Raw genomic sequence first — 12418 nt, 5'->3', positions numbered from 1 at the left:
GACAAAGGTTTTCCTGGTTTTCTGTATTACTGAAGTTGAAGACTTGTAGAAAAGAGTTGTTTGTTTGCTTGCTTGTTTGAACTAAATCTGCAATACCTAGCCTCTTTGTGTGTGACTAGGTAGACAACAATATGGCCGCCATCTGCTCCTGGTTGATAAGGAGATTTAATCCAAGATAAGGCAGATGGCTGCCTCCCTGACATGCCACTCATGAGATTTGAGAGAATGTGCAGACTGGGCCACAAATTAACTCAAGAGGAGCTTATGAAAGAAAAAAAAAAGCACACATACACAATGAGGAGAGAATCCTGAAAGATCACTCATTGGCTAAAATTATCACTGGAACGGGAAGTTTTCTCACAGAATGTTATAATCATCTGGAAAGAACAGAAGCCTCTGATTAGCAGCAATTTTTAGGAAGGATATGTCCATAAATGCCTCCAAGGGGGCAGGCAAGGAAGGGTGTGAGAGATAGGAAGTACCATCTAAAGACATTATGCTTCACAATTTTGAAAAAATGTGATGGCACCCAAATAATTTTTCATGATGAATTTCACCCGGAGGACCCCTGTTAGGATTTCACATTATGTTCCCTTGGTCCATGTTTTGGTTTGTTTATGTGAAAACTTGTATCTGTGTTCTCTCACAGAATTAAACTAGTATTTTTTAAAACAACTAAGAAGGTACATTGTCCAAAGGATTGTGGCAAACTGACAATACATGGCCAATGTTTGCTTTATGAAAGTTATATTCCTGCAAATTTGGACCCCCCCAAAATCCAGTCCTTAAATATATATGGAGTTATAAAGAGATGTGTTCTCTTGGGGTATATCTCTCAAAGACTTGAGCCAAAAAGTGTAAGTGATTAAAGGGTTAGCTGTCAGTTAACCCCATGGCACTGTGAGTTTGGCGGCACCTGGAATATTCTGCAGCTTTGAGCTGCAGTGCCTACCTGAGAATTCACTTTTCTGTTATTACACTGAGTTTCCTCTTTGCTCTTGACTGTGGCTCTTCCCAGCCCCTGCATATCAACATTTGTTTTATTCCTATGACAAAATGCATTTAATGTATTTATTATAATGTATTATTATTTCTTATTCTCTACAAACAGCATACCCCTTCATTACCCAGACTTGCAGACCATGTTATATTGTGGCAGGGAAAAAAAAAAAAAAAAAAAAAAAACTGTACCTAAAGTTATGGACGTGAGAGAATGACACCAAAACTTGGCCTACAGAGATTTTTCATATAAATAAGTTGTCTAGCTTTAAATGTAGAATCTGCAGTTGTGTTTTTCTTTGAATAAAAACTTTTCTTCACATTCAAATAGTAGCACGTACAAGTTTGTGGTCTTGAAGCAATGTTGTGTGAGTGTAGCTGAAGTAAGACCTGAATGCATCTCCTCCCTCATTTCTACTTTCACTTTAATCAAGGGAAAACTCATTTTGAAGACATGGGGAGCCATGGACCTAAAGATAAGCCCTGCTCTCTGATCTAAACCTCAGAGTCTCGGGGAAGGGACTAGACTTCAGAACAGGAAAACAACCAATAGCAAATGGCTTGCGACTAGTCAGACCATCTTTACGGTTCCGAGGAAAATGTCCTGCTAGCATCCAAGAATAAGAAAGAAGGAAGAAACGTTTACTGAATTCCATTTAGAATTAAAATCCAGCTTTTAAAAATAGTAACCCATATGTGCCTCACGTTGTTCTGAACCAGCGTTTCTCAACTTAATTACATGGGGTATCCTGAGGAGGACTTGTTAGTTTGCTGATGTCCTGAGCTGTCCTTTGCTACATTTCACAGACCACAAAACAACCCTCCAGATGTAAGAATAAACCACTTAGGGGGCCTCAAAATGTCCAAAGATGTCTCACGGGAAGTCAACAGTTAATGTATTATCTGCTTTGCCTTCACCCTTTGTTTCTAATTACATTTTCTCCAATTACTACTTTAGAAATACACCCATTGCCATTTTTAAGTTGTATTAGCATTATTGCCAATAACCCAGTTTTCTTATTGATTTATTTTTTACTTGACAGTGTTGAAATATATTAACATTATTGCCAAGGCCCAGTTTCCTGTTGATTTTATTTATGTAGCTTCCCCGTCAACTTTTGAGCCAAAAGTGTCCTCCTCTACTTTTCAGGAGGAAGGAGAGGCCAAACAGGTCATTTTATATGCCTGTGTTCTTCTCTGCTTCCCAATTGTCTGTAAAGAAAAGCAGGATTTCCCGTGCACTTCAACGGTTTGTGATAACCTGGCCTCTTCTCTAAGGCCTTGGCACGGTGGCAGTAGGTGTACATGGCAATGCTGGACATGTGACTGTTACCAGGCTTGGCCGCCAACATGAAGTCCACCCATTTGTAACTACTAGGGCGATGTAGAAATACCCTAAAATTATTGTCAGATCAGCAGATGCAACCATCAGAGGTAGATTTTCTTTGGTCATTTAAATGTAGGATTAGAAGACAGCAATTCTGTGTGCAGGTTTCTGTAGGAATGCCTCTAATCTGTCTTCCATTTTCTTTGCCCCACACTGTGCTGACCCCTCAGGCCTGGGCCACCTGATCTCCTGCATCCTCATTAATGGTGCCCAGTACTTCAGGCGCATCAGTGAGTCTGGCATCAAGAAAATGTGTAGGAACATTTTTGTTCTTCAGCAGAATTTGACCAACATCACCATGTCACGGGAGGCAGACCTGGACTTCGCAAGGTAGGAGGGAAAACTGGGCTTAGTTTCTCGTGCCAAAGCCAAGACCTCATTGCCTGCAAAGTCATTTTTAAAACTGGACTCTTGATGCAGAAAAAGCTTAGTTTAAAAAAAGAAAGAAAGAAGCACAGGTAGGTGTTTTTAGGTCCTATAGAGAAGGTAATTTCACAGAATTCTGTTGAATTTTGTTACTTTGGCAGGTAGTTTTTCCTGATGTCTAACTGAAGTTGTTCTTATTACAATGCTTGAATAACGTTTTTTTCTGCGTATAAAAGTATACATGCTTAAAAATACATAAGATAAAATACAAAGAAGAATATAAACCTTTGATCCAGAGGCTAAGATATTTGGTATATTTTCTCCTGACTTTCTTGCATGTGCTGTGTTGTTTATGTGACTTTTCACACATACTCGAGCATATGATTTCCCTTTTTCCAAAATTGGAACTACGTTAATGCAATTTTATATTAATTTAATTTGGTTTTCCCATATCTATGATGTTGTTTGAAAACATAATTTTTCCACATTCATTAATACTCCTTGAAAACATTACTTTTAATGATGCCCGAACAAATATTTCATGGCATAAATGAGCCATATTTATTTTTAATCACTTGCAAATTTTCGAATATTTGAATTTTTCCCTTTTTTTCTCTCATTGTAAATAACATGTATCTACTGTATTTTTACAGGAACCTACTTCTCATTTCTTCCATCTTGTTCCGATTGAAACCCATCTCTTCTTGTTCTCACTGGGAGGAAAGTGAGAACTCATCACTATCCTTTCTCTAAGTTTTCTGATCTTAATTTTTTTTTAAATGACAGGCTACTGCTCTGTTACCTAGACTGGAGTGCAGTGGTGTGAACATGGCTCACTGTAGCCTTGAATTCCTAGGCTCAAGGGATCCTCTGAGGAGCTGGGACTAAAGGCGCACACCACCACGCCTGGCTAATTTTTATATTTTTTTTTTATAGAGACAGGGTCTCACTATGTTGCCTAGGCTGGTCTTGAACTCCTGGCCTCAAGCAATCCTCCTGCCCCAGCCTCCCAAAGCACTGGAATTACAGGCATAAATCACTGCATCTGGCCTTGATCTCAATTTTTAATGTTTTTGTATAACACACTTTTTCAAAATTTGAGAGTTAGTTTTCTTCTCTCTTCATTTGTTTTAACACCATCTAAACCTTACTTAGAATATCAAACCTTTGGTGCTTTAATAAAAGCTTAAGCAATTTGAAGATGAGAAATATGTTATTTTCATGCTGTATTGCCGTTTATACCTGAGTGGATTATTCTGTAAACTCCCTTATTTTCCAGAAGCCTTCGTGGCTAGGAAGTCACTTGTTTTTAATAATCCCCAATGTTTCTGCCTGACATTTAGTATTTCTGTGTCTTTTCACTTAATTTTTTTTTTTTTTTTTTTGAGATGGAGTCTCGCTCTGTCGCCCAGGCTGGTGTGCAGTGGTGTGACCTCGGCTCACTGCAAGCTCTGCCTCCCGGGTTCACGCCATTCTCCTGCCTCAGCCTCCTGAGTAGCTGGGACTACAGGCTACTTTTTTTTGTATTTTTAGTAGAGACGGGGTTGGCCGGGTGCAGTGGCTCACACCTGTAATCCCATCACTTTGGGAGGTCGAGGCGGGTAGATCACGAGGTCAGGAGATTGAGACCATCCTGGCTAACAGGGTGAAATCACTTGATTTTTTTGATCCCTTGAGAAGTGCAGGAAAATTTGAAACAATTCTTGAGGCATTTACGGAGATGATGAAATATTATATTACTTTAACAATTATAAAGACAAATATGCTGTGATCTTTGTTTTGGTTATGAACCATATATGTTCATTTTTAACCTTTCTTCCTCAATCTGTTACTACATTTGTTCCATTGCTACCCTGTTCCTCTGCCTTTCTGTCCTTCTCCTTCCCTTTCTTTTTCTATTTGTGGGAAAGTGAGAGAGACAGAGAGAGAGAGAGAGAGAGAGAGAGAGAGTGTGTGTGTTTTCATTAGATTCCCTGTTCTAGGCTAAATTTGGTGGAAAGCCTTCCTTGCTCAGATTAGGGAAACCAGGTGTGACAGAATGCTGCATTTATTTGGTCGCTCTTATGGGGAATGATCTCATTATTGAATTAGTCTAGTCATAATAACATTGACAAGGGGAAGTTAAGAACATAGAGGCCTGAGGGATACAGAAACCCATTACTAATGCTCTAAGGAATACAATTCCTAAATTCAATCATCCTATTTTAAATGATTTTTTTTTTTTTATTTAGCTGAAATAAGTAAATTAACACAGTTTTTGGCAGACAGTATGGGGCCTGAAAAACCTGGCATCTGAATAATGCAATGCTGACTGGGCAGGATTGAAGTTGGCATCAGCAGGTCATGTGCCGATGAAGCATTTCTTCAGGAACTAACTGAGTCCCAACCACGCCACGCCTTTTACAGTTGGATTGGTGAATTATGTCCCAGGAAGTAGGTACAAGTGGCATGTGGACCACTTGGGAGATGTACTGCTACTATTATTCTTTATTCTGACATGGATTTTTGACAGGAAATAGGCTAGCATAAACACACAGTACTGGCTGAATCTGTTCTTCTGTTCCTGCTTCAGAAGACATCTCCTTTCTAAGACTATAAGCTCCAAGAGGCTGAGACTTTTTTCTCAGTGCCTGTACCAAAGTAAGTGTTCATTGTATGTGCTGAATGAATGAACAGATATCAAATCAAGGCTAATTTTGGTGTGGATGAAGGCCTTGGATATTGACAGGTTAGTTTATGTTTAATTCCCTGAAGGTTTAAACTAGCCGGCATGGGTCAGTTTTCTTATAAGCTTGTAAGAAAAAACATATTTTCCTTGCAGTTCATTCTTTGTAAAACAAAAAGCATTACAAAAAGAAATAGTGTAGCCCTACTATTCAGAGTCTCTTTCCCTCTCATTTTTTCCTGCTTTCATACAGACATACTTTATAGCCTTCTTTTTGCCCCCCTTCTTGTTTTTGATAGGGACAGGTTTTGTGAAAGGGGCTCCATCAATTCTACCATATTTGAAGCTATGTAAAATAAATAAAACAGCAATACCAAAATAGCCAGAAATAATAGACTGCAGCAGTATACCTCAGCATTCCTTAAGCAGTGTCTAATCAAGCATGGACAGCATCTGTACTTCCAGCAAATCTCTATAGGAATGTTATCTGCTCACACAGTAATTAATCACTAGTTGCCATGTGTCAGAAAACTTATTTAACAAGAAGTTGCAAAGTGCTTGTAGTTTTCTTACCTTCTCAGCCTTCCTGGCCAGTGGAAAATATAACACCTTTCTATAATAAAGAAATGAGGAATCTGGAGCAATTCCATTGATGTTGATTCTTCTACTCATAGTATTTTTTCTTGTCTCTCTCTTCATGTACACCTTTCCTCTAACTGATCTCTAATAGAAGGGTAGATCTTGGGTGAGCAAAGGAACCAGACAACCTGTAACATTACTAGAAGTACAGGGAGCCTCTGTCCTCTATGGTAATGATCATTTAAGCTGTTTTACAGTTTTGACCCCACTGTTAATTTTCAGAGTCAAAAAGATGCTTTATCCAGGAAAATCAGTGCAGATGAGTGAGAAGGTGGAAGGGTTTATGAGTGTGCTTTTTTAGTTCCTTTCATCACAGAGCATCTTAACTTGAGCTGTCATGCACCCTTCCACATGTGAGTCACAGAAGCCTCCTAGGAGTCCAGATGGTGGGAGCATAACAAGAGAGGTCCAAATGAATGGTGGTTGGAGTCCCCAGGGTGTATCTAACAACGCTTCTAGCTTGAGTGACGCCATCGTTCAAAAAGAATATCCCAGAGTTTTCTTCCCAGTTCTCCCCTCTTTACCCCATTTTGTCTCTTTCTCTACCTCTTCAACTGTCTCTTTTTTCTCCTTTATTTCTCCAATAACTCTACTTCCTGCTGTCCTCCTTCAAGGTTTCATTGCTCCTCAGTTTTTCCCCTGATTTTGGTTTTCTTTGGACTGGTATCTTTCATTCTTAAACCTGTGCAAGATAAGGCAACAAAAGCTGCAGTTCAGGAAGTAGTAGGGCAAAAAATTGTAACACCCAAGACAGATTCCTCGCCCTGTTATTCCTTCATTTCTTCATTCCTTCATCAAATATTTATTCAGTGTATGTTCTCTGTAGGTCCCGGCCTCATGAAACTTGCATTACTGTGGGGCAAGATGCAAAGTAATAAATAAGTAAAATACATATAAAGTATTTCAGATGATAATATATGCTGTAGTTTAAAAAAAAAAAAAAAAAAAGAGTAGGCATGGGGAGGGGACCAGAGGATGCCAGAGTATAATGGAGGTAATCTGAAATTTTAGAGTGTTCATGGAAGTCCTTAATGAGATGGTAACATTTGAGGAAAAACCTAAAGGAAGAGTAGGAGCAAGCCATGCAGCTATCTAGGGAAAGAGCATACCAGGAAAGAACATGTAAGGGTGAAGAGCCAGAGGGAGGCGGACACTTAACATCTGAAGAACAAAGCAGAAAGGCCAGCATGGATGAAGTGAGTGAGCAGGGGAAGAGTAAGAGATGAAGTCTGAGGTTTGATCTAAGGAGCTGAGATCTGGAAAGTCACTGTAATGACACTGAGTTTTACTTTGCATGAGGTTGGAAGCTATTAGAAGGTTTGGCGCAGAAGGATGCTACATAATGTGAATCAGTCTGGCCGCGATGTTGAAACTGACATCGCAGTTGTTAGTTGTGGAGGGGTATTGTAGGCAAAGGCAGAAGCAGGAGACTCTGTTAGAAAACTGTGGCAATAATCTTCTAGGTGAAAGGTAGTGGTGATTCAAAGCAAGATGGTGGCACTGGAGAGGATGAGATATGGTCAGATTAGGATATATTTTAAAAGTTAAGCTAACAGGATTTGCTGAGGAATCAGAAATGAACCAGAGACTCCAAAGGTTTTGATCTGAACAATTCAAAGCATGAAGTTTTTATTTACTGTAATGAAAGTGAACCAGACCATAGGAGAGGCTATTGAAGTGTGTGGAGGGCGGAGCAGGGGTTCAGATAGAGAGTGGATAACAAGAAATGTTAGTTTGAGATGCCTATTAGGGACCAGAATAGACATAAAAAGGGAGCTGGCTATACAACCTGGAGTTGAGGAGATGGGAGTTTTGGAGTCATCAGCTTATAGGTGGGATTTAAAGTCATGAGAAAGGCTGGGAGGTGAGATCTCAATGGGAGCACAAGCAGAGAAAAAAGAGAATCTGTCCAAGAATTGGACCTTGGGTACCCCACTGTTGAGATGCTGGAGAAGAACCAGCAGAGGAAGTTGAGGAGGTAGCCAACAGAATAGGAAGGTAACTAAGAAAGGGTGTTGTCCCAGAAGTCAAGGGAGATGTTTTCAGAGGAGTGTGTCTTCATCTGTGTCAAATGCTGTTGATAGGTTAAATTAGCTCAAGACAGAGAACTGGCTACTGGTGGGCTTGACAAGAGCCCTGAAATGCTTTGGTCTGCATTCCTTTATCTTCCATACACAACTCACCTAAAGTAGGAGTATGCTTCAGATGTATATATTTGGGAAGAAGTTCCTCACTCCTTGAGTCTACTGTAGGGTTTGATGTGATCAGGGCAAAACAAAAATGCAATTATTTTTAGTGCGATGTATAAAAGACCAAATTGGCAGCCTCTCTTTTCTCGAGGTCAATATCAACATGTATAAATCATGTTGACAGTATGTCTATGTGCCCTTGACATGATGTGATGAAAATGGCACTTTACCAAAACCTATTACCTCAGTCTAATCATAAGAAAGACATCAGAAAGATTCCAACAGAGATACGTACTGTGAAATACCTGATCAATACTCATCCAAACTGTCAAAGCCATCAGAAACAAGGAAAGTCTAAAAAACTATCACAGTCAACAGGAGCCTAGGAGATATGATGACTAAAATGTACTGTGACCTCCTGGATGGCGCCCTGGAACAAAAACAACACTAGGTAAAAACTAAGAGGCCCTGAATGAACTATAGATTTTAGTTAAAATAATGTGTTAATATTGGTTCATTCACTGTAACAAATGTATCATACTAATGTAACATGTTAATAATAGGGAAACTGGGTACAGATTATATGTGAACTCTGTACTATCTTCTCAATTTTTCTGTGAATCCAAAACTATTCTAAAAAATAAAGTCTATTAATAAAAATATTAGACAAAGTATTTCAGAGAACATTTATCCAATGAAGGTATACAGGTGGCTAATTCACACTGAGCATGAAAAGAGGCTCAAATTCATTTGTTTTTAGGGAAATGCAAATTAAAACCACAATGAGACACTACTCTGTGCCCACCAGGATTGCTATAACAATAATAATAATTTTTAAAAGACAATGAAAATGTTGGCAAAGTTATGGAGAAACTGGAACCCTCTTTTGCCGCTGGTAGAAATGTAAAATGGCACAGCTGCATCAGTTCCTCAAAAAGTTAAACATAGAGTTATGGTATGACCTAGGAATTTCACTCCTAGGTATATACACAAATAAATGAAAACATACATGCATACACAAATACGTACACAAATGTTCATAGCAAGCATTATCTATAATAGCCAAAAAGTATAAACAGGCTGGGCGTGGTGGCTCACACCTGTAATCCGAGCACTTTGGGAGGCTGAGGTGGGCAGATCACGAGGTCAGGAGATCAAGACCATCCTGGCTAACACGGTAAAACCCTGTCTGTACTAAAAATACAAAAAAAAATTAGCCGGGTATGGTGGCAGACGCCTGTAGTCGCAGCTACTCGGGAGGCTGAGGCAGGAGAACACTTGAACCCAGGAGGCGGAGCTTGCAGTGAGCCGAGATCGTGCCACTGCACTCCAGCCTGGGCAAGAGAGCGAGACTCCATCTCAAAAAAAAAAGTACAAAGAACCAGATATCCATCAACATATGGATGTATAGAATGTGGTACATCCATACAATGGACTTTATTTGGCCACAGAAAGAGGTCAGCTTAATCTTGAAACATTATGTTAAATTTAGGAAGCTAGTAACAAAAAGCCATTTTGTATGATACTATTCATATGAAATGTCCAAAATAGGCAAATGCATAGGATAGAAAGATAAGTGGGAGTTGAAAGGAAATGGGGAAATGGATAGAGGAGTCTTTGGGGGGTGATGAAAATGTGCTAAACTAGATTGTGCTGATGTTTGTACAGCCCTGTGACTATTCTAAAAGTCCTTGAGTTGTACCCTCTAAGTCTGAAAATTATGTGGTGTGTGAATTAGATCTCGATGAAGCTGTTTTAAAAACAAACAAAAGAGGTTGAGCTTTAAGACTTGAAAATCAAATGATTTGCCATAGGAAATGAGGAGCCCAAGTTTTATCCTCTCATTAGTGGGGAAACTTTTAAAAGGAAATATTTGGCTCATTTTTTAGTTTCCCTAATCCATCCTGAGAGGTAGAAGATAAAGGAAGAATTTTTGGAGAAGGAGGTGATGCTTCATATTAGTCTTGATAGGAATTATCCGGAATAGGGAGAAAGTCATATGGAAGAGAAAGGGTAGTTCCGGGAACTGGAGAAGACGTTCAAGGAAGGAGATGGTGAAAGAAGAGACCTGAGTCATCATCAGTCCTGAAGTCAGGGCTGGCTTAGGATAAGCCACAAATGCCACCTTATTAAGGCCTTCTCTCCTGCACTTTGAAAACATGCCTTCCTCCCCCACCAGCACTCCCTATTCTCCTTACGATGATTTTAAAAAGCAAGTATCTGACATATTTTGTATTTACTTATTTGTTCCTCATCTGTCTACCCTGAATAGAATGTAAGTTCCATAGGCAGGGATCCTTTTTTGTTCGCTGCTGTAGCCCCAGGACCTAAACCAGTACCTGGCATATAGTAGACATTCAGTAAATGCTTGTGGGTGTTAAAGTTATTTGGACTTTATCCTGTAAGTAACTGAAGGATTTTAAGCAGAGGAGTGAGATGGTCAGATTTATATTCTAAGTACATCATTTCAGCAGCAGTATAGGACTTGGATTTGAGGAAGATAAAACTGGATGCCGTCCAATCGATTGGAAGCTGATTGCTAAGAAAGTGACGTGTAGGGGCCGGGCACAGCGGCTTACGCCTGTAATCCCAGCACTTTGGGAGGCCGAGACAGGTGGATCACGAGGTCAGGAAATCGAGACCATCTTGGCCAACATAGTGAAACCCCATCTCTACTAAAATTCAAAAAGCCAGGCATGGTGGCACGTGCCTGTAATCCCAGCTACTTGGTAGGCTGAGGCAGGGGAATCGCTTGAACCTGGGAGGCGGAGGTTGGAGTGAGCTGAAATCACGCCACTGCACTCCAGCCTAGTGACACAGCAAGAGTCCGTCTCAAAAAAAAAAGTAAGTGATGTGTAGGGCTTCAACAATATCAGTGCTTGGCGGTGGGGGGAGGGGGAATGGAGGAGACATATTTGAGAAGTGTGAAGGAGCTAAAATCGGCAGGTCTTGGGGAGTGACTGAATAGTGAGGGTAAAGGGAAGGAGTCAAGGATGACTCTCCAATTTCTAACATGAGTGTCTAGCCAGATTACACCACGGTCAAGTAAGATAAGGATACAGGAGGAGAGAGGAGTAGGTTTGATGGAGGGAAGATCATCAGTGGCTGTGGTGAGTGTAAGATGGATGTAGGACTTCCAAGTGGAGACATCTAACATGCAACTGGACATGTGAACTGGAAGCTTGAGGGAGAGGCCGGGAGTGAACCAACAGATATGGGGAATCATCATCATGGAGCTGTTTAAAACCATTAATGGAGATCAAGGCTGTAGGTAGATGTAGAGCAATCCCCTGGGGAAGACCCAGAGTAAAGGGCTTGAGAAGGAAAAGGAGCCCCTGAAGAAGATAGGGAAGGAATGGTCTCATAGGACAAGGGCAGAACACAGCTCATGTAGACCAAACAGAGTGCATGATCACGTAGCTGCCTGCACAGAAATGCCACTTTCCCCATAAATTGATAGAGCATCCTTCTTCCCAATAAATGGAAGCATTTTCTCATGTTAACTTCTCCAACTCTTTTAATTAAACTGTCCAGATACTTTCCTCAAGTGATGGAGTGACAAAGCCAGCCTAGCAACTAAACATACAGATTCAGACCCCTGCTTCTTCCTTGACCTTGTACCTTCACTAAGGCGGGGAATGATCTCTGGCATAGCTGAGAATGTTGAATTCTTCCCAGAGGAGCTGTTTACATAAATTTGTTTCCTACAAACCTATTGCACCAGGAACATTACTTTTTGTTTTCTTCAGGAAAGGTTATGAATTTTCCCTTTTGGAATGACTGAAGTGTAATTTGATAGAAGGGGATTAGCAATGACATGCTGCCACCTACTGGAAATGCCCACAGACAGCCTTACTGAGAATGTCTGTGGTCTCCTAAATCTCCCCTGACTCTTCTGAATCAAGAGAGGGTACTGCCCCTGAAGTAGACTTCAAAGGTGACTTGCCTTGAAAACGTGAAATGCCCCACCCTATCAAATAAAATTGCATCTGACTGCTTTGCTAGAAGAACAATTTTGTTTCTGAGAAAGAAGCACAGTATTTGTCACATCCTTTTTTCTGTTTGCGTTTGCCAGCTTTATTCTGCCATTGGTCTTGTTCACCTTCCCAATTCTAGGGGCACCTATCCTTTTCCCAAGATTTACCTTTAATACTCCAGATTTTTGACTCAAGA

At 40.2% G+C, this 12418-nt stretch overlaps 2 protein-coding genes across 4 annotated transcripts in view; one reads left to right on the top strand and one right to left on the bottom strand.

The window, feature by feature from the left end:
• The window catches only part of EXOC4 (exocyst complex component 4), an 816109-nt gene that overhangs the window by 753159 nt on the left and 50532 nt on the right, over positions 1 to 12418 (top strand). For all 3 annotated transcript variants that reach the window (XR_007723890.1, XM_050782435.1, XM_050782436.1), the window contains exon 17: positions 2557 to 2716. Coding sequence is in view for 2 of the 3 variants with exons in the window: in XM_050782435.1 (XP_050638392.1) it covers positions 2557 to 2716 (160 nt within the window). In the remaining variant the exon portion in view is untranslated. The remainder of the gene's footprint in view (positions 1 to 2556; positions 2717 to 12418) is intronic.
• CHCHD3 (coiled-coil-helix-coiled-coil-helix domain containing 3) overlaps positions 1 to 12418 on the bottom strand; it is a 1241194-nt gene that overhangs the window by 1225543 nt on the left and 3233 nt on the right. The window lies entirely within an intron of this gene.

The sequence above is a fragment of the Macaca thibetana genome, chromosome 3, assembly GCF_024542745.1.
Source record: "Macaca thibetana thibetana isolate TM-01 chromosome 3, ASM2454274v1, whole genome shotgun sequence".
Taxonomy (NCBI): domain Eukaryota; kingdom Metazoa; phylum Chordata; class Mammalia; order Primates; family Cercopithecidae; genus Macaca; species Macaca thibetana.
This window is presented reverse-complemented; position numbering and strand designations above follow the sequence as displayed.